The sequence below is a fragment of the Hyperolius riggenbachi genome, chromosome 4 (genome assembly GCF_040937935.1).
Source record: "Hyperolius riggenbachi isolate aHypRig1 chromosome 4, aHypRig1.pri, whole genome shotgun sequence".
NCBI classification, from domain to species: domain Eukaryota; kingdom Metazoa; phylum Chordata; class Amphibia; order Anura; family Hyperoliidae; genus Hyperolius; species Hyperolius riggenbachi.
The window spans coordinates 381,006,808-381,027,567 of NC_090649.1; the positions used below are offsets into that span (position 1 = coordinate 381,006,808).

Consider the following 20,760-nt stretch of genomic DNA (forward strand, 5'->3'; position numbering starts at 1 on the left):
AGTCTAGTGACTGTTTGTGAAATAGTGCCCTGAGTTCTGCTAGCGTAAGCCATCTTTGATCCCTATGAAGCTTACTAATGTCAAAATTTGGCAATGACCTCCATTCTCTTAGGTAGAGTTGGGAGCAATCCTGTGGGAATTCTGGATTGTCGAAGATGGGAAAGAGAGGCGTGGGCCATGGTGAGATCAGCTGTGAGGGTCTGGTGGCCTGTAATGTTCTAAGAGTTGTGTATACTAGTTGTGAAGTAGACCAGATATGTTTAGGATTGTTCGAGGCCCAGGGAAGTAATCTAAGAGAGAATGAGGATAGTGCTTGCTCCATAGGTACCCATTGTTTAGTAGTGGTATGTCTATTCCAGTCTATAATGCGTGTGAGTAGGGCTGATCGGTAGTAGCTAAGTACATCGGGCACTGCCAAGCCACCCTCCCCCTTAGTCCTATATAGGGTAAATCTGTTGATTCGTGGTGGCTTACCTTTCCAGATGTATCTGTTAAAGATAGTCTGTATTCGAGAAAGGAACTCTTTTGGGATAGCTATTGGGAGAGTCTGAAATAGATATAGCAAGCGGGGCATGAGGTTCATTTTAATGATAGAGATTCTTCCCAACCATGAAAAATGTGGCATATTCCATTTCTTAATGTCTGCAGAGAGTTTATCTAAAAGTGGAGGGAAGTTGGCCTTAAAAATATCTCTGGGGTCAGGTGTCAACTTGGTGCCTAAATAAGTAATATGAGTAGAGCTCCATTTAAAGGGGAAGTTGTTTTTAACCTGGTCTAGTAGGTTAGTACTCAGGTTAACGTCTAAAGCCTCACTTTTATCAAAGTTGATCTTAAAGAGAGAGAGAGCCCCAAAATCTTTGAATTCCGCCATCAAATTAGGTATAGAGATAACCGGGTTGGAGATGTAAAAGAGCAGGTCATCTGCATATGCAGCTACTTTATGCATGGTATCCCCGATTTGGAGGCCAGTGACATCAGGGTTGTTTCTTATACGGCACAGAAATGGCTCTAAGGCCAAAGCAAATATCAGGGGAGAAAATGGACAACCCTGCCTCGTTCCGTTGCTAATTGTCAGGCTATCTGAGAGGACACCATTAACCCTTATACGTGCCGAAGGTTTTGAGTATAGGCAGTTAACACAAGAGCGCATTCTTCCCCCTAGGCCAATATAAGACAAGACCTCCATCATCCAAGTCCAGTCTACTCGGTCGAATGCCTTTTCAGCATCAGTAGATAAAAGCATAGATGGTGTATTGGTTAACCGAGCAGACTGGACCAGGTTCAAAGTGCGGATCGTGTTGTCCCTGGCCTCTCTTTCTGGGATGAAACCTACCTGGTCCCAGTGGACCAGGTGACTCATATGGGGGGCAAGTCTGTTAGCCAATGTTTTAGCAAATATTTTAAGGTCTAGATTGAGAAGTGAAATGGGCCTATAACTTGCGCAAGAGGTGGGATCCTTGCCATCTTTATGGATCACAGAAATATGTGACTCCAGCGTTTGCGTTGGGAACGAGACAGGGTTATCAGGGTCGGCAATTGCATTAAAAGTGGCGCATAGTCTGGGTACCAGTAGTTGTTTATATTTCTTGTAGTATTTAATAGGTAGCCCATCTGGCCCCGGGGCCTTGCCTGGTTTAATCTGGGATATCACTCTAGCTATTTCATCTTCAGTGAAGGTGGCGTCTAGTTCCTCAATCATGTGGGGCTGTAGGCTTGTCATTTTGGAGGAGTGAAGATATGCCTGTATTTTAGTGCGAAGATCTGTTCTAGGGTGTCGGCCTTGTTTGTCCAGTAGGTTGTAAAGGCCTGTGTAAAATTCTTTAAAGGCTCTCGCCATTGACTCATTTCTAATGTGGTGTTTAGCATTCCGGTCAATAATCTTGGCTATATAGTTCCTTTGTTGCTGCTGTCTCAAAGCTCTCGCCAGAAGTCTCCCGGATTTATTACCATTCAAGTAGTAAAGGTTTTGCAACCTGAAGGCAGCATTCTGGGCCTTAAAATGCATAATTTTCTTTACTTTTTCCCTGGCCTTGGTTAGGTTGTCGAAGTCCCTCTGCAGGAGGTGCTTTTTATGTTTTTGTTCAAGAAATAGAATTTCTTGAAGTAGACCCGTTAATTCTGCAGCTCTCTCTCTCTTCAGTTTTGCCCCTAGTCGGATCAGGTAGCCCCTCAAAACACATTTATGAGCCTCCCAAACGGTGGGCTCAGGGGTCTCCCCATTATTGTTGTCTGTAAAGTAGTGCTCTATTTCTCGTCTAATTTTATCTGCTGTGGCATCATCATTTAGCATTGTGGTGTTGAGTTTCCAATTGAATGGTCTTTCGTTTTTTGTCTTATTGACTAAGGTTAGGAGTACTGGGGCATGGTCAGAGTATGTCATAATACCAATAGAAGCTTTAACCACATCAGACAGGAGGTTATGTGTTATCAGAATGCAATCAATTCTGGAGTACACGCCGTGCACAGCCGAGTAAAAGGAAAAGTCTTTATCTGTTGGGTGGCGAACCCTCCAGACATCGACCAGTTGCCTTTCAGCAAGCGCTTTTTTAAGTTTGTTAATCTTAGAGTAGGAGATAGAGGATCTGCCCTGGGATGTATCTATGGCAGGGTTAAGTGGGACATTTAGGTCTCCTCCTACTATGATACTTCCCTCCGCAAAGGACTCTAAGGCTTTTAGGAATCGTAGTAAGAAGGCAACCTGGTCTACATTGGGGGCATAAACTGAGCACAACGTGTATCTTTGTTCATTGATTAAGCATTTGACCATCACATATCTACCTCGTTCATCTCTATACACTTGCTCTTGAGAAATGGGGACATCATTACCAATGAGGATTGCCGTGCCCCTAGACTTGGAATCAGGTGTGTTGCTGAGATACGCTTTTGGATATCGTCTGTTACCAAGCCTAGGAGCCGAGCCCTCCCTGAAATGGGTTTCCTGTATAAAAATTACATTTGCTCTCTGTTTCCATATATCGCTTAGCAGTGAAGAGCGTTTTTCAGGAACATTAAGCCCTCTGGCATTTATCGAGAGTACCCTCAGATCTGACATTGTAGAGCCTTAGGAGTGCTCTTATATCCCAAAACGTGTCTCAGCCAGAACCGGTTACAACAGAACATCAAGATTAAACAAAACAAACTAAACACATAGTCGCCATTGACATACGTGTGTATTGTCTTCAAAGACAATATGTCAGCCATATTGACTGCCCTATGTGGGTGTGGAGATGCCAGGACAAGCACGAGATAAGTGTATGATATAGGCAGTAGGATAGCAGAAGTAAGATGAGAAAAGAAAGTTGGAAATAAAAGCAGCAAGGTCTCTGGCTCCCCACTTCTCAAATATAAACATTATCCCGGAAGCTTTCAGATTTAGGCCACGTATTATGGCTGTTCTTATAGAACTCTCACAACTCTACATGGTATAGCATACATTAGTATTAGCATGGAGGGGAAAAAGAAAGACAGGAATATAACTGTAGCATCCAAATCAACGGGTCATCCAGCAATCAGATATCAAGGGGTTATGTGTGTCACAATTAACCAATATGAGCGGTCCGGTTACCGGGGTACAGCAAGTGGGGGGGGGGGGGGGGGGGTATCGTGTATAACCCCTCTTCTATCTCCTGTGAATAAAAACATGTTTAATCTGCATAGTAAGCATGGTAGACTTTGGCCGAGCCTGTATCAGACCGCGTCCCATAGCAGAGAGAGCATAGCAAGGGCCTAAGGTGTCGCGTCCCAGGGCTGTATAACATATAGTGTAAAAGTATTCGGAAGTTCAGGGTATATACACCTGTGTCCGGTGTAGCGTTGGCGGCTGGCGGGAAGGGCGACTGCTCGACAAAACCTTTTTGTAGTCCCTCCAGGGAAGATGGGCTGATAGAAAGAGCCCGGTGATCCAGCACTGAATCCCTAGCCCTCCCCACCTAACTGCGTTCCCACCCCAGGCAAAGGGCTGTAACCGCTAGCTTAGACTTGTGGGGCCAAAAATTAGAGTGTAGTCTATGACACCGGACCGATGAAATAGGCCAGTGAGCAGGGAGTATCGTATGATATGGTCCGAGGAGGCCACACTATGATAGGTAGTAATGCGCACCTAAGTAGGAGATCGCATGTATGGGTCATATCGGACCAACACGGGAGTTTATCATCCCCTCCATCCATACAATAAACAAAAGTGTAAGAATTGCGAGAGTACTTATCTGAGTCCAGAGGGTACAGGCAGGGTTCTCTACTCCGGTTGTTGTCTACGGAGATTAGCTCGTTGCCGTTTCTGACGTTGAGGGAGGCCGATGGATACACGCTCCGGTTGCCAGTCTGGAACTTCGACTGAAGGTAAGTTCAGGCACTTAAAAAGCTCGGGAAGCTCCACTGGTTGGCGCAGGATGAAGGATTTGTCCTGACAGCTAAAAGAGACTTGAAAGGGAAATCCCCATTTATAACTTACTCCGTGCTCCTGGGCATGTTTAAGTAACGGCTGCAGGGCTCTCCTTTGCTCGAGGGTACTGGGCGCGAGGTCCTGGTAGAGGCCTAGGGAAGCTCCCTCGTGGGTGACTTCCACCCGGTTCCTGGCGGCTTTCATGATGCAATCTTTGACTCCAAAATAATGAAGTCTGCAGATGACATCTCTCGGTGTTTCTCCGGCTGCTGGTTTAGGCCGCAGTGCCCGGTGTACTCTGTCTACTTTGATGTAGTCATCTGGGGCGTTGCCCAGTAGGCCATTGAAGATGGAGGTAAGTGTAGTTAGTAGTTGCTGGTCTTCTACTGCTTCGGGAAGGCCTTTTATGCGGATATTATTCCGTCTGCTCCGGTTTTGCAGATCCTCCATTCCGGTTCTAAGAAGGTAGTTTACCTTCTGCTGGTGTGTGTGTGCTTCTTTCGGTTTCGCCAGCTCGGCGCGGGCCTCTGACAATCCAGACTCCAGAACCAACAGTCTGCTGTCGTGGTCTGATACTTCTGCGCGGATTTCATGCAATTCGGCGCGGGTAGCTGCAGTGATCTTGTCAGCCAAGTCTGCGAGGTCGTTTTTTGTAGGAAGGCTGTGTAGGTAATCACGTATCTCGCTCAGGGATCTCGCTGTGGCGTCTGCGCCATCCGGGCCTTTGGCGCCTTTGCTTGTGGAAGCCTCCGCCATCTTGGTTTGGGTCGGGTCCAGCGAGCGTAGGTATCTCGTTACGGATTGCTGCGTGGAGTGTTTAGCTTTAGAGTCCTTCGCAGTGTTCTCCTTCTTCTTAGAGTTACCTCCCATACCCTCTGGAGCAAGAACAGCAAGTTTTAGTCGGGCTTACAGGGCTCTTAGTGCCATGAGAGTGAGGAGCTCTGCTCAGACACGTCCTCACGCCATTCCAGTCGGCTCCGCCCCCCTGCCATATTTATTTTAACCACCCTGGCGTTCTATTAAGATCGCCAGGGCGGCTGCGGGAGGGTTTTTTTAAATAAAAAAAAAACTATTCCATGCAGCCAACTGAAAGTTGGCTGCATGAAAGCCCACTAGAGGGCGCTCCCGATCCGTAATTCTGATCGCCTCCGGCGGTCAGAATTAACAAGGAAGGCCGCAATGAGCGGCCTTCCTTGTTTTGCTTACCTCGTCGCCATAGCGACGAGCGGAGTGACGTCATGGACATGACGTCAGCCGCCTCCGATCCAGCCCTTAGCGCTGGCCGGAACTGTTTGTTCCGGCTACGCTGGGCTCGGGCGGCTGGGGGGACCCTCTGTCGCCGCTGCTCGCGGCGGATCGCTGCAGAGCGGCGGCGATTAGGTAGCACACGCGGCTGGCAAAGTGCCGGCTGCGTGTGCTGCTTTTTATTTCATTAAAATCGGCCCAGCATGGCCTGAGCGGCACCCTGTGGCGGTAATGGACGAGCTGAGCTCAGCCATACCGCTAAGGTGGTTAAACAAATCCATTTGCCTGGCTGTCCTGCTGATCATCTGCCTCTAATACTTTCATCTATAGATCCTGACCATGCATATGCAGATCAGGTGTTTCTGACATTGTCAGATCTGACAAGATTAGCTGCATGCTTGTTTCTGGTGTTATTCAGACACTACTGCAGCCAAATAGATAAGCAGTGCTGCCAGGAAAGTAGCATGCTTTAAAAGGAATCACGGTAAATATGGCAGCCTCCGTATACCTCTCACTTCAGTTGACCAATATGATTGCTTGTGAGTAAGTACTGTCTCCACTAGGCCTTGGTGTTAGTACCCAGTTACGTCTCCAAAGATGAAATTTTGATGATGGACATAACATTTCTTACACTCCGATAGGGCCACCCAAAAATGATAAAGTGGTTAAAAGCTGTTCAAAAAGGAAGGTAAGCCTAACCAACATTTACCTTCCTTTTTGAACAGTTTTAAACTGTTAACATTTTGAGCACCTCCTATTAGTTCTTACTTATACATAAATTAAAGCTTTGTTTTAACATTTACTACTTTCACATTACTATAATACAGGACTTAGTTTTTCTTCCCCAAAGCAGCATTACCCTAATTGATTTAGGAAGGTTTAATATTTGATTCTGTGCAGATCTAAAGAAACGATATGTTGCCTATTTCTTTTCCTTCAATTTATCAGAGCAGACTCTCCTTTCAGGCCCAGTGCACACCGAGCGGATTTGGATGCGATCCGCCGGCCGCATCCGCCTGTAAATCCGCTTGGCTAATGTATTTCAATGGGCTGGTGCACACCGGCAGTTTGAGGCTTGTAACAAACCGCAAACGTGCCTCCTGCTGCACGTTTGCGGTTTGCTAAAAACCTCAAACCGCTGGTGTGCACCAGCCCATTGAAATACAATAGCCAAGCGGATTTACAGACGGTTGCGGCCGGCGGATCGCATCCAAATCCGCTCGGTGTGCACTGGGCCAAATCTCTGAAATCCGCACCAAAAACCGCTAGCGTTTTGTGGATCTGCTAGCAGTTTTGGTGTGCACTGGGCCTCAGTTTGCTTTTCTTGTTGAAAAGCCATAATCATAGAAATCCATACCTTGCATTGATGAGGAACATGATCCGTAAAAAAAAACCTGTATGTGAAGTGGATTAATCATTTTGTGTAATTAACCAATTCACTTCTAGATCTTTTTTTAACCTAGAAACCAGAGCAGTTTTAATATTTTAGTTATATCCCTATTTAATCAACAGTAACTGTATAGCACAATATTTTTATTATATTGCTGGCACAGTGTATGCAATTATATTTTATTTCATAATAAGGGTGTATTTTATGCATGTTTTTAAAAAATAATATAAAGATCATACTTTACTCATCACTGCTTCCAGATGCCGATCTCTTGAAGGGAGGGAGGGGGTCTGAGAGGCAGCGGAGGAGGTTGATAAGGGGTGGGACTCCAGGGGGTTTTCTTTGGTTAGTACTGTTAGACAGGTTTCACACAGCAAACTGCCAGAAACAGGCCTATGGGGAATACCGCGATATTGTCCATCTGGCATTGGGCCAAGCAGGAAGTGACGCGCACTTGCGATCACTTGTGCATTGAAGCGTATTGTAAAAATACGCTCCGCATACGCGACGCCGCGTCGGTAATTTTTTTTTAATCCTCGTGTCGCTATAGATTAACATGACTTCCAGGCCGCCGCAGATTGCCACAAGTGGCCGCAGAAGATGTGCGGTAACGTAGTTCTGGACGAGCGTCAGGGGGTTTGTGGCAAAGTGTCACTTTTCGCATCGCGCAGTACAGTAGCAGTATGAAGTCTCCACAGGCTTTCATTGGCCGGCGGAGGGGTGCGGTAAAAATACCGCACTGCCCCAGTTTGAAAGGGCCCTTAGGGTCCCTGGGGGGGGGGGGGGGTGGAGTGAACACAGTTTAGTAAGTCAAACAACCAAGAGGCAGGCGCTCACAGTTATGCACATTAATAGCTCATACTCATTACTTGTATATCATAGACAGTGTTATGCACATCCCCCATAAATCCCCCAATGTCCATATAATTCCAGCACATGGTTAATGCACTTCACATCCAATTTCACTCCTTCTATCAAAAAATCATTGATTGGCACAGAGACAGGACAGCCGTCACCACACCCAAGTGAGTAGCACTCACCGTGTGTTGCGACCTATTGCCAGATCAAGATACGCCTTTGGGACCGTTACAGGTCGTCCCCCACCATTCCAGGCTGTCTCCCCTTCACTTCCAGTGGGTCCACCTTCCTCCACACATGCACCTCAATAAAAACGCCTCAACATAGCGTGATACTGTAGCTTTAATAAAACTTTTTTAAAAACAATTGCACTTACAATTTTTCTGATACATCAAGAGCGTAGAGTTTTTTCCACACGGGCTTTCCCCCTATCCAGGCCTTCTCTTAATAGTTCCCTCAGCTTCCCAAGATAATTACCCGTTGGGTCTCCTCTCAGCAGAGTATAGGCTTCCCTATCTGCGACCAATCTGTCAAGCTCAGTTTTATATTGCACTTTAAGAACTACCACCCCTCCTCCTTTATCTGCTGGCCTCACCACGAGGCCCTTATCCTCCAACATTTGCCTTGCAATGGTACTCTCTTTACCCTTCCGAGTTTCAGGCAGTCCATTGAGGTCATTGATTACCATATTCTTAAAGACCTCAATAGCTTGTGCTATTATATGCATATCACAGTGCTAGAATCTGGTAAAGGGCTTGGTACAATCCTCGTAATATATAGATTCAGCTGCAGTGGGCTACTTTTACTGAACTAAAACAGTTTCACTGTAAAACATTTGTTTTATCCTTTTGTCTTGAGACAAAAAAAAAAAAAGTTTGCATTAAGAAATTGAAAGACTCAACTTTTGTATAGTTCAGTGAGCAGCCAATGTTAGATTGTGGTGGTCCAGCTAGTGTATTCTACTCTCCCTGAGGAAGGACTCGTGCTGAGAAGCTTTTTGCAAAAGGTATAGATAAATACACTTGTGTTTAATCAGGCCTGCAATTGATTTTGGTTAGAAAGATTCACACCCTGTGGCTTTTAAAATTGAAAAGAATGACCAGCTGTGAGTCAGATAGAAGCGCTTTCATATTCACAAAACTTCTGGTATAGAAACTTTGAAGCTTTTCTGTGTTTATCTCTTGTTTTTATTTTCCTGTATTTATTTGTTTAAATTTGCTACTAAAAGCAGTGAAAAGGCACGCACCCACACACACACTTACACACATATTGGTATTTATGGAAGAAAACACACTTCTGTAACGATTGGTGTCAGCAACACAGATCTGCAGTATCACCAATAATACAGATGCTATACCTGATTATATGGTGATCTGCAGAATCACCAATAATACTAGTATAGCTAGACACAGGACACCCAATGTGATATAGGCCCAGTGCACACCAAAACCGCTAGCAGATCGTCAAAACGCTAGTGGATTTGGGAGCAGAGAGCCGATATTTGCCGGGTGCACACAGAGCGGATTTTATATGAGATCGGCCGGCCGCATCCGCATCAGCATCCGTGTGGCTAATGCATCTCTATGGGTTGGTGCACACCGGCGGTTTGAGTTTTTTTAGCAAACCGCAAACGTGCAGCAAGAGGCACGTTTGCGGCTTGGTAAAAACCTCAAACCGCCGGTGTGCACCAGCCCATAGAGATACATTAGCCAAGCAGATTTTCAGGCGGATTCGGCCGGCGGATCCGCCCGGTGTGCACTGGGCCATAGTGTTTGTGCAACAACAATGGGAGAGATTATCTCCCGAGAAGCGGGAGATACAGACACTACTGCAGCCAAGGATTCCCTGAGGGGCAGGGAATCCGGCTGTACTGCAGCCAGTGGATACCTGAGGAGCAGGGATCACTGACTGGAGTAAAGTGGTGAGGATTGGTCAGCAGCTAGGGATTCCCTGAGGAGCAGGGAATCAGACTGTACTGCAACCAAGGATTCCCTGAGAGGCAGGGAATCAGACTGTACTGCAGCAGTTGACCTTGGAGAGGTAGAGACCCACTGACTATGCTGCATGATGGTCTCCAGAGGAGCTGGTGACCATAGGCTTGATATAGCAGCTAGTAACCACCTGGAGAGCAGGTGGCACAGGTGTACAGTAAGGCTGATCACCCAGGAGCTAGGTGACAGCCAGAAAGGTCAGACAAGCCAGGTCGGCAACATACGGACAGACAAAGTACAGAAGCGGAAGACTGATTCGGTATCCAGGTACAGGCAATGTTGGCAACAGATAATTAGATAGGCGAAAGTACCGAATCAGAGAACAGGAGAGTAGTCAGGAAAGCCAAAGGTCATAACAGGAAACAGAAATATCTCTCAACCCTAGTCTTAGGTGTGAGGTCCTTGGTCTCAACACCTGGGAACTAGTCTAACACATAAACAATAGCAAGCAATAGTACTTTAAAGCTATCAATGGAATCTGACTCAGTGGGAATTCCCAGCTCCGGCTATTTCTAACACACTGTGGGATCTGACTCAGGTCTGAGCGCTCACATGTAACTGTTCGCAACAGCAGACAACTTGCAAGTGACAAGCAAGTCCTATATATACTAAAAGCGCTTCACAGCGCCGCCCCAGTCACTCAGCCAATCCAGAGCATAGCTGGAGTCAGCTGATCGGCATGATCAGCTGACTCCCCTTCTAGCAGCATAAAGGTCCTGGCGCGCGCGCAGTTCTCCATCTGTGTGCACTAGAAGGACCAGGCAAGGTAGCATCACGCTGCTGCGCGGAAATAGCCGCCATGCCGCTTGCCCATGCGGTGGCATTTCCGCTATTCATTACAACTTCCCCTTGAAATTTGTTGCAATTACAAATGCTCTGGTATTATTTATTACTTTTGTTGGCACTGGAACAACAAAAAGAGCAGAGGGAAAAAAAAATAAAATCTGAGACCTTACACACAAACGTAAAAAATGGCCTGGACAAAATTATTTAAATCTTATTATTTTAAAGCTTGTGATACCTGTCAAACTCCCTGGCAGCATACTACGGGGGTTAGTCCCGCCCCCTAACCCCCATCAGGACTTGTCACTATAAATCTTTGCCCTGCCCCTCTCCCCCCTGCTTTTTTTTCCCGTCCTACCCTCAGGACTGTTACTTTTGGTGAGGAAGTATTTTTTCCGTTTTTTCCAATTTTTCAGAATCTAACTTTATTTTTATTTTTCCATTTTTTTATTTTTCCCTTACCTGGCTGTTTTCCTGACAGCCGCCACGCTAAATGCCTCCGGAGTGATGCCCCGCTGTATGCCTCTAAATGAGAGCTTGGCGGGAAGGGCCCCTCTTTCTGCTGGTCTTTCTGGGGCAGGTTACGGGCTCTAGTACGCTGCAATGCGGCGGAACTTTGATGGGGCAGGGACAAGATGGCGTGCGCTCCACTGTGGAGCGCGCTAGCTTCCGGCGGTGGACGGCAGGAGGAAGTGCGTCATGGGCAACCCCAGGCCAATCAGAGGACGCACAGACATGTGTCAGGAAGCCGGAAGCTATATTAGCGTGCGGCTCGCCGTGAACGGGGCTGGCGGCTCGAGACAGACACTCTACAGAGTGGTGAGTGGGCTGGAGCCCGGACTTTACAAATTACAATGTAGATACACAGTTTGCTCTTGCCATGCTTGTATTTGTGAATTGCATAAAGTGGTTGTTCTTATGTATGCTCCCACTATAGGTGTACACGGGGTGCATCAGCCTGCACACCTGCCGTCCAGCCTAATACACAGAGCGGTTAGCTCAGGTATAAACAGTTAACTGTGTGGATTTTGTGTAATGCCCTGTAAATTATGCCATCACATCTACATTCTCTTTTCTTTTATAGTATAAAGAGAAGAGAGTATGGATGATTCCGCTGCCCCTATAAATGACCAGCTACCTGATAATAGGTAAGGGATAGCGAATGGTTTTTGATAGGAGGAGGCGGGGAAATAGTTCTGATACTGAACAATACCCCTTTTTTCTTTTTCTCTTTTTGTCTCTTCTGTGTTAGCCCCTCACAACCAGAAGAAGGCACCTCAAGTGGAAGCCGTAAGGCATCTTCAAGATCTTCTAAGCCCTCTCAGAGATCTGAGCATAGAGGGGAAAATACGGGCAAATCCTCCAGCAGACCCAAAGAATGTTGGGCATGTGGGGACAGAACAATGCCCGGGAAATTGGTCTGCAAATCATGCTTTTACACAATCCCTACGGAGGAAGGGGAAAGTTTCCAGGATTTACCAACAGTTATACATGATATTGTACAGCAGTCTTTAAGGGAGCAACTACCGGGTCCGAGCTCTGTAGCAGGAAGTGTAGAGATCGAGGAGGCTGCCTCCACAGATTGTATAGAAGCAGAAGACGGAGTGGCAGTCGGATTCGACTTTGCATTAGTACCTCCCTTCGTAAGGTCGGTAAGGGAGGCAATTGAGTGGGAGGAAGAGGAGGAACCCCCGGCTAAGAAACGCTACTTCCCACATTTGAAGAAGAAGCCAATAAGCTTCCCAGTCATGGACGAAGTGAATGAGCTGGTATTGGATGAATGGTCAAAGACTGATAAAAAGGCACCCTTATTGAATCGAATGACAAAGTTATACCCATTGGAAGGCAACTTAATTCCTCAGCTAGAGACACCTCCTACGGTCGATGCAGCAGTTATGCGGCTAGCGAAACACGTGACACTCCCCTTGGAGGATTCAGTGTCGTTCAAAGATCCATTAGACAGGAAAATGGACTCTGAATTAAGAAGAGCTCACATTAATATAGGAGCAGTTTGTAAACCAGCGATAGCTCTAACGTCTGTATCCCGTGCTATTAGAGCATGGGCGGACAACATGGAGGGAGCAATCCAGGGAGACGTAGACCGCAAGACCCTCCTGTCAGCCTTAGAGGAGTTTCGCTTAGCTTCAGACTTCGTCGGTGAGGCGGCTTTTGACATTATTCGGTCCGCAGCTAGAGGTATTCAGAATACAGTGACTATTAAGCGCGCGTTATGGCTCAGACCTTGGAATGCAGATCCTAATTCCAAGGCTGGGTGGTGTAAAATACCGTTCGACGGCTCCAATTCGGGGATAAACTGAACTCAGCGATCTCGAGGGTGACGGGAGGGAGGTCTGGAATGCTCCCTCAAGATAGGAAACAAAGAAGACCTCGGCCAGCCGACAGAAGACAATTCCAATACAGGTCAAGAGATTATAGATCTACGAGAAACAATCAGCCCTTTCGAAAGCCTTGGCAATCTACACAATCCACACTATCAAAATTTAATAAGCAACGAACCTCAGGAGGTACAGCGCAACCCACTAAATCCTTCTGAGATGACGCCCGCCCAGCTGGAGCCAGTGGGTGGAAGGCTTCAGGAATACTATCTGCTGTGGGCGGAGAACATAAGGGATCAGTGGGTATTAGACACGATAAGGAGAGGACATACATGGATGTTCAAGTCGGATCCACCTCAGGGTATCTTTATCTGAACGGAAATTCCCAAGTCAGACCAAAGAAGGGACATTCTTACCCAATACGTCAGCGAACTTTTTCAAAAGAGGGCGATAGTAAGGGTGAAGGAGGAGGAAAAATATTCGGGCCTCTACTCGCCCCTGTTCTTTGTCGCCAAAAAATCGGGGGAATTACGCCCGGTACTAGACTTAAGGTTATTAAATCTACATATACGCCAGGATTGCTTCAAGATGGAGACGTTACAAAGCATCATTCCATCAATTCAATTAGGAGACTGGTTAATATCAGTAGACCTTTCAGACGCATACCTGCATATCCCAATTCACACACGTTATCAGAAATATCTCCGTTTTGCTGTAGGCGAGGAACATTTCCAATTCAGGGTACTCCCGTTTGGCATCTGCACGGCTCCCAGAACGTTCTCAAAGGTACTGGTTACGCTAATAGCGCTACTCAGACAGAGGGGGTTACAGGTCCACCACTACCTGGACGACATCCTGCTGATAGCGCAATCCAAGCAGAAACTGTTGGAGCACAAGGAGACTTTACTACACACCCTACAGCAATTCGGATGGTTAATAAATTGGGACAAGAGCAAGTTGACTCCGGCACAAACATTAATCTTCCTGGGAGCAGAGATAGATACAGTCCACAATGCGGTCAGACTCCCGCAAGAGAAGGTACAGACAATATTACGAAGAGTCAACAGTGTCAAGATCATGGACTCCCTATCGGCCAGACAGTGCCTGGCATTGTTAGGAACATTGACAGCGACAATTCCCATGGTAAAATGGGCGAAATGGAATATAAGGGAGTTCCAGACAGGCTTCTTACACCAGTGGCAGGGAGAGAACTACTTTCAGAGGATCCAGATGGTACCAACAATGATACATCAATTAGAATGGTGGACGAACGTGGCAAATTTACGCAATCATCACAACATCATACCACCCCGACCAATGCTAATAACCACAGATGCCAGCCAGTGGGGGTGGGGAGCGCACATGGACAAACGAGTAGCCCAAGGAGTATGGACCACACATACGCAAAATGTACCAGCGAACATAATAGAATTGAGAGCAGCGTACGAGGCATTGAGGTTCTTTCACAGGGAGATCAGGGGAGCAAATGTTATATTAAGAATGGACAATACAACGGCGGTGGCATACGTCCAAAATCAGGGAGGTACGCACAGCAGGACACTACTGCAGGAGGTAGCCCCCATAATGAACTATGCGCAACGCAACCTAGCACTACTACAGGCAGTACACATCCCAGGCTTGCAGAATCAGTTAGCAGATGCTTTGAGTCGCAGAAACATAGACCACAAGGAATGGACGCTAAAGCAAGAAATATTCCTACAGATATGCTCCAAATGGGGACTCCCATCAATAGACCTGATGGCAACCGCCTCGAACACAAAGTGCCCGTTATTTCTGTCCAGGCACAAGTGCCCACAAGCTGCAGGTTGGGATGCATTAACAGCTCCATGGACGTTCAAACTAAATTATGCGTTCCCACCAACACCACTGATACATCGGTTACTAAAGAGAATACAGAGGGAGAGAGTGGTAGTACTCGCCGTGATACCATACTGGCCCAGGAGACCCTGGTTCTCTCTCTTACAGACAGCCACTGCACCTCCCATGAAGTTACCATGCCCACACGACATGCTTTATCAGGGAGAAATACTGCATCCTTACCCAAGGATTCTGAATTTGATGGCATGGAGACTGAGCGGAGCAAACTCATCTCTTTAGGATGCTCACCTACAGTGATTGATACACTCCTTAGAGCGAGGAAAGATTCAACCAATCTGTCATATCACAGGACATGGAGAAGATTCCTTGAATTCATAGAAGAGCGCCAACTTAATATTGCTTCAATACAAGTGAACAGTGTACTAGACTTCCTGCAAAGGGGGCTTGAGCTTGGCTTGGCCCTGAGGACCATCAAGGGGCAAATATCAGCTCTATCAGCACTAACATCAATAAGATGGGCCGTACACCCGCTAGTAGTACAGTTTGTGCAAGCGGTAACAAAAATAAAACCACCAATTAAGAAATGGTACCCGCAATGGGATTTACCCCTTGTGCTGCAGGGACTATCTAGTGAACCTTTTGTACCACTGTCGGAGTGTAATTTACAAAACCTAACATTGAAGACTGTGTTCCTTACGGCTATAACCTCCGCCAGGAGAGTGTCGGAGTTACAGGCACTAAGTTGTGAGGCGCCGTTTACTGAATTATTTCCAGATAGAGTAACTCTGAGGCCAATGCAGGGGTTTATCCCCAAGGTAGCGACTTCGTTTCACTTCAATCAGGAATGGAGTCTCCCACAATTCTTAAATCCTGACAGTGACAGACCAGAGGACCTTAGTATACCGGAAATCTTGAGGGAATATATTATGAGAACATCAGAGATTCGGAAATCAAAAAGATTGTTTGTCATTCCGGATGGACACCGCAGGGGACAGGCTGCGAGTGTAAAAACAATCGCCAACTGGTTAGTGAGGGCAATCAGGATAGCACACGGGGTGATGGGCAAGTCTCCACCGGATCACCTGACGGCACACTCTACAAGATCGATTTCAACCTCATGGGCAGCCTTCAGTAACACTTCGCCCGAGATAATTTGCCGAGCGGCAAACTGGTCGTCACAAAACACTTTTATAAGACATTACAAAGTAGACCCGGCAGGCTTGTCTACGGCTCAGTTTGGGAAAGACGTGCTTTCGTCCATAACTGCCTTGAAACATTAGAGGATTAAGAGGGTTAAGACATATATGAATAAATATATTTCTAATCTTGCATGAATATACTGTTGTCCCTCCCTTCTTTCTGCTACATGCTAGTTAAGTCCCCGTAGTATGCTGCCAGGGAGTTTGACAGGAAAACGGAAAATTGTATACTTACCTACAGGTAATTTTCCTTTCCTGTTGAACTCCATGGCAGCATACGGAGGACCCACCCAGACTAGCGACAGTATTGGCAGGACTAATAAAAAATCAGGGGAGAGAGGGGCAGGGCATAGATTTATAGTGACAAGTCCTGATGGGGGTTAGGGGGCGGGACTAACCCCCGTAGTATGCTGCCATGGAGTTCAACAGGAAAGGAAAATTACCTGTAGGTAAGTATACAATTTTCCATTTTCCGCTATTCATTACAACTTCCCCTTGAAATTTGTTGCAATTACAAATGCTCTGGTATTATTTATTACTTTTGTTGGCACTGGAACAACAAAAAGAGCAGAGGGAAAAAAAATAAAATCTGAGACCTTACACACAAACGTAAAAAATGGCCTGGACAAAATTATTTAAATCTTATTATTTTAAAGCTTGTGATACTCTTTTAATTTGTAACTCAACTCACCTGTAGCCGTTAACAGGTGCTGGCAATATGGAAATTCCCACTTGCAGCCAGTTAAAATTGAGAAATGTTGTTTTAGGTTGTCTGTATGTACCATGCTAAGCATGGAGAAAAGAGCAAAGAATTATCTGAGGATTTGAGAACTAAAACTATAGAAAACAAGTACAATCCCAAGGCTACGAGTCCATCTACAGAGATTTTAAAGAGACTCCGTAACAAAAATTGCATCCTGTTTTTTATCATCCTACAAGTTCCAAAAGCTATTCTAATGTGTTCTTGCTTACTGCAGCACTTTCTGCTATCACAGTCTCTGTAATAAATCAATGTATCTTTCCCCTGTCAGACTTGTCGGCCTGTGTCTGGAAGGCTGCCAAGTTCTTCAGTGTTGTGGTTCTGCTATGAACTCCCCCTTCCTGGCCCCTCTCTGCACACTGCCTGTGTATTATTTACATTAGAGCAGCTTCTCTCTTCTCTCTTATCTTTTACAAGCTGGATAAATCATCCTTTGAGCTGGCTGGGTTTTCACATGCTGAGGAAATTCAGACACAGGCAGAGCTATTTGCAGGAAGAAAAGAGCAGCCTGAAACTTCAGTGCCTGAGAGATGCAGAGGGAAAGAAACACACAATGATCTCTTGAGATTCAAAAGGAAGGGTGTATACAGCCTGATTGTGTATGGATGTGTTTTCTATGTGTGGACATACTGTACATCAACCTACTTCCTGTTTTGGTGGCCATTTTGTTTGTTTATAAACAAACTTTTAAAAACGGTTTTTAACCACTTTTAATGCAACGGGGAGCGGCGAAATTGTGACAGAGGGTAATAGATGTCCCCTAACGCACTGGTATGTTTACTTTTGTGCGATTTTAACAATACAGATTCTCTTTAATGTTAATTAAAGCTTGGAGGGCTAGTTCTTAAACTTTTTTAAACCCCCTGTCAGCTGTGTAGGCTGGTTTAGCCAGGAGGGCTGAGTCAACCTGTATGGAGATTAGCCATACCAGCCCACATGATGTATAATATGGGGGGCTCTGTAAAAGAGGGGTGACAAAGCCTCACCCACTCCTACAGAGCCCTTATCCATATCATGGACAAGAGGCTCTTCCCTTCCTCCGGTGCCCAGGAGGAAGTGGGGTGCATAGGTCCTGGGAACTGACGCAGAATCTGTTATACTTAGATGTCCTGCTCCTTCCAGATAAATGGGTATAGAGGGTCGCTTTTTACCCTATACTTATTACATGGTAAAAAATAGAATAATAATTATTAGTGGGAAAAACACTACTTCTGTATTCTTCTGTTTTTAATCTGTCACTTCTTTCTTCTCCTTGAAATTTTGATTGAAGAATCGGCTTTGGCCAATAGTCCCGTCACATGCTGCTCACCTGATGTCTGCCACAGCATGCCAGGCTCTGCTAGCATTGTTACTCCCCATTATTCTGCTGGGGTGCCCAGTTTGTCTGGTGGACCAATGATTATCAACCTGAGCTATAAAGAATGGGCTCCAGTGAAGAAGAGGACAGCATTAGTGTTGGTCACAGTGAGATCAGGCAGGCGGCGGAGAGATGGTGAGAGAGGAAGAAAGGGTGAAATGTTGCCAGCAGAGCCTGGCATGCTGCAACAGACATCGGGTAGGAAGTCAGGAAGCCTGCTGGCAGTAGGAACGGATGTCGGGTGATAGCGATGGGTACACGTTGTTATAAACTATATGGTTCTCTCGGCAACACAACTTTCTTCCGGCACCAGCGGCTCTCTAATAAGAGCTGCAAACACTACTCATCACAGCACACAGCATAGGAGATAGACTTCTGGAGGCATCTTCCAAATTCCAAAAGGTTTATTCAATACACAGATATACAGATACAGTTCGTCATATCTTAGCCAAGCAGATTCTTCTTTAGTAATTCCGTTGCGTTGCAGCTTCTTGATTACCTTCCTAGTGAAGGTAATCAGGTGATCTCCTGTCTATACTGTGTTACATCTAGACTAACTATGTACAGCATACATTATACCAGATTACATAAAGAAAGGAAATAATTATGGTTCCAGTCAGTAGAAGTCAGTAGATGGAGAGCGTGAAAGTAAGAATAAGAGTGTGCTCCGCTGGCCCCTCCGGCCCTTTAATACTGACTAGAAAAGAGTTAAATGTGTCATCATCTGAACCATCTATGATTGGTTCAGATCCCTTGTGATGTCATGATACACACCTACTCACTTAATATTTTATGAGCCCCCTTGCTCCAGTTGCAGGAATGTTTATGTTTTATAAATATGGCCTATGTTGATTGTTCCCGTAGTCCATTTGTCTGGGGCAGTGTAGGCCTAAGACCTTGGACTAGGAACATCTTCTCAGTATCTGCTTGTATCATCTGCTTCAAGCAGACACTGAGATGCTTCTGCCTGCATCACGGAAAACTCTATTTAAAGGTATACTCTGCGAACAAGCCTTTTACCTAAAACTCAGTCCAGATAACTGAGGCCTACTTAAATTATAACACACGTATATCTCCTAGGGGAGCGAGACAGCAGTGCAGTGGTGCTAAACGGCAGCTCCACGGCACAAAACACTGCTCAGTGTACAGGAGCATCACTCAGGCGAATAGTTAGTATTCACCCGAGTAATGCTGTTAAAGAAAGTCTGTAATAAAAAAAAAATCCCCTGGAGGGTACTAACCTCGGAAGGGGGAAGCTTCTGGATCCTAATGAGGCGTCCCCCGTCTACCTCTGTCCCGTGGTTCCAGTGCTGACAGGCCGCCCCAAACACCACTAAGGTAGATATTTACCTACCGATATCCAAGTGCAGTAGCAGCTTTCCAATCGGGTTTAGGCGGGAATAGCCAAGCCTATTTGGGGTCCGATCTACTGCGCAGGCGACTCTGTGCTTTAGAGCGGACCCGATCGACTATTTCTGCTATTTCTACCTGAGCACGATGGAAAGCTGCTACTGTGCCTGCGCTGGAGCTGGGTAAGGTAAATATTGTAGGCGCTTATGTGCCTGCGCCTCAGCCAGCTGCCTTGTCGGCTGTAGTTTCACTGGAGCCAGCGCTGGAACCAATGGACAGAGGAGGGTGGGGGAAGTCTCATTAGGATACAGAAGCTTCCTCCTCCCAAGGTAAGTATCCCCAGGGGTGTTATTACAGATTAGCTTTAACTCAGCCATCACCTGAGTGAAGCCAGCCATTGGACTTGCCGATAATCCTTCTGCGATGGTCAGGTGATAAGTAGCTTGCACACTGCAAGATAATTATCACCTAGAATACAATATGGCCCATTGCATTATGTCACATGTCGTTTCAGGTACACTTAACTTCTTGCCGACTACCTCATGCCAATTGGCGTGAACGCATCGGCTCCCCTGGACCGACTAACGCCAACTGGCGTAAAGTCCTGGCGGGGTGTTTTGCAGGAGATCATGCATGCCGATGCATGCGCACGCATGTCCGCTTGAATGACGAAGCTCTGCTCCGTCATCAGACTGCTAGGAGACTGTTAGTCAGTGAAAACACTGTCTATTTACATTGTACAGCACTGCGATTGATGGCAGTGCTGTACTGAGGACAGCCGTGTCACTCGGCTGTCGCCTGGGCAGGCACAAGAGCCGATCGCTTTCATTGGCTGGTGGGGGCAGGGAGGGAAAAATAAATTAAAGGGAAATTTCTTTAAAAAAATAAACATTGTGGGAGCAATCAGAGCCCACCAATAGAAAGCTCTGTTGGTGGGCAGAAAAGGGGGGGGGGGGGTCACTTGTGTGCTGAGTTATAAGGCCCTGCAGCGAGCCCTCAAAGCTGCAGCAGTGGCCCGAATTGTAAAAAATAGCCTGGTCCCTGGAGAGGGGGGGGGGGGGGGGGAATTAAGCCTATGGTCCTGAAGTCCTTCAACTAGTCTCCTCAAGGGGACATTTTATGGATATGCTTTTATTTTTGAGAAAAACAAAAGTTTGCTTTCCTAAAACAGAAAGAATTTGTGATAATTCAGGTTGGAGTGAGCTGGAGATGTCTCAGAGAGCAACACTGCTGAATATATGCAAATTAACCATTGTACCCTTAGAAGCTAA

At 46.2% G+C, this 20,760-nt stretch overlaps 2 protein-coding genes across 4 annotated transcripts in view; both read left to right on the forward strand.

The window, feature by feature from the left end:
* The window catches only part of TTC27 (tetratricopeptide repeat domain 27), a 564,428-nt gene that overhangs the window by 132,716 nt on the left and 410,952 nt on the right, over positions 1-20,760 (forward strand). The gene's annotated exons all lie outside the window — the stretch shown is intronic.
* Positions 11,731-13,449, forward strand: LOC137570859 (lamina-associated polypeptide 2-like). The gene is made up of 2 exons (XM_068279568.1): positions 11,731-11,796; positions 11,901-13,449. Exons 1-2 carry the CDS (start codon positions 11,750-11,752, stop codon positions 12,964-12,966), a joined length of 1,113 nt encoding a protein of 370 aa, XP_068135669.1. The 5' UTR covers positions 11,731-11,749; the 3' UTR covers positions 12,967-13,449.

Coding starts and splice junctions, on each gene's coding strand:
- LOC137570859 (XM_068279568.1), top strand. CDS start 11,750: ATGGATGATTCCGCTGCCCCTATAAATGACCAGCTACCTGATAATAG. Junction 11,797..11,900: donor GACCAGCTACCTGATAATAG/GTAAGGGATAGC, acceptor CTTCTGTGTTAG/CCCCTCACAACCAGAAGAAG.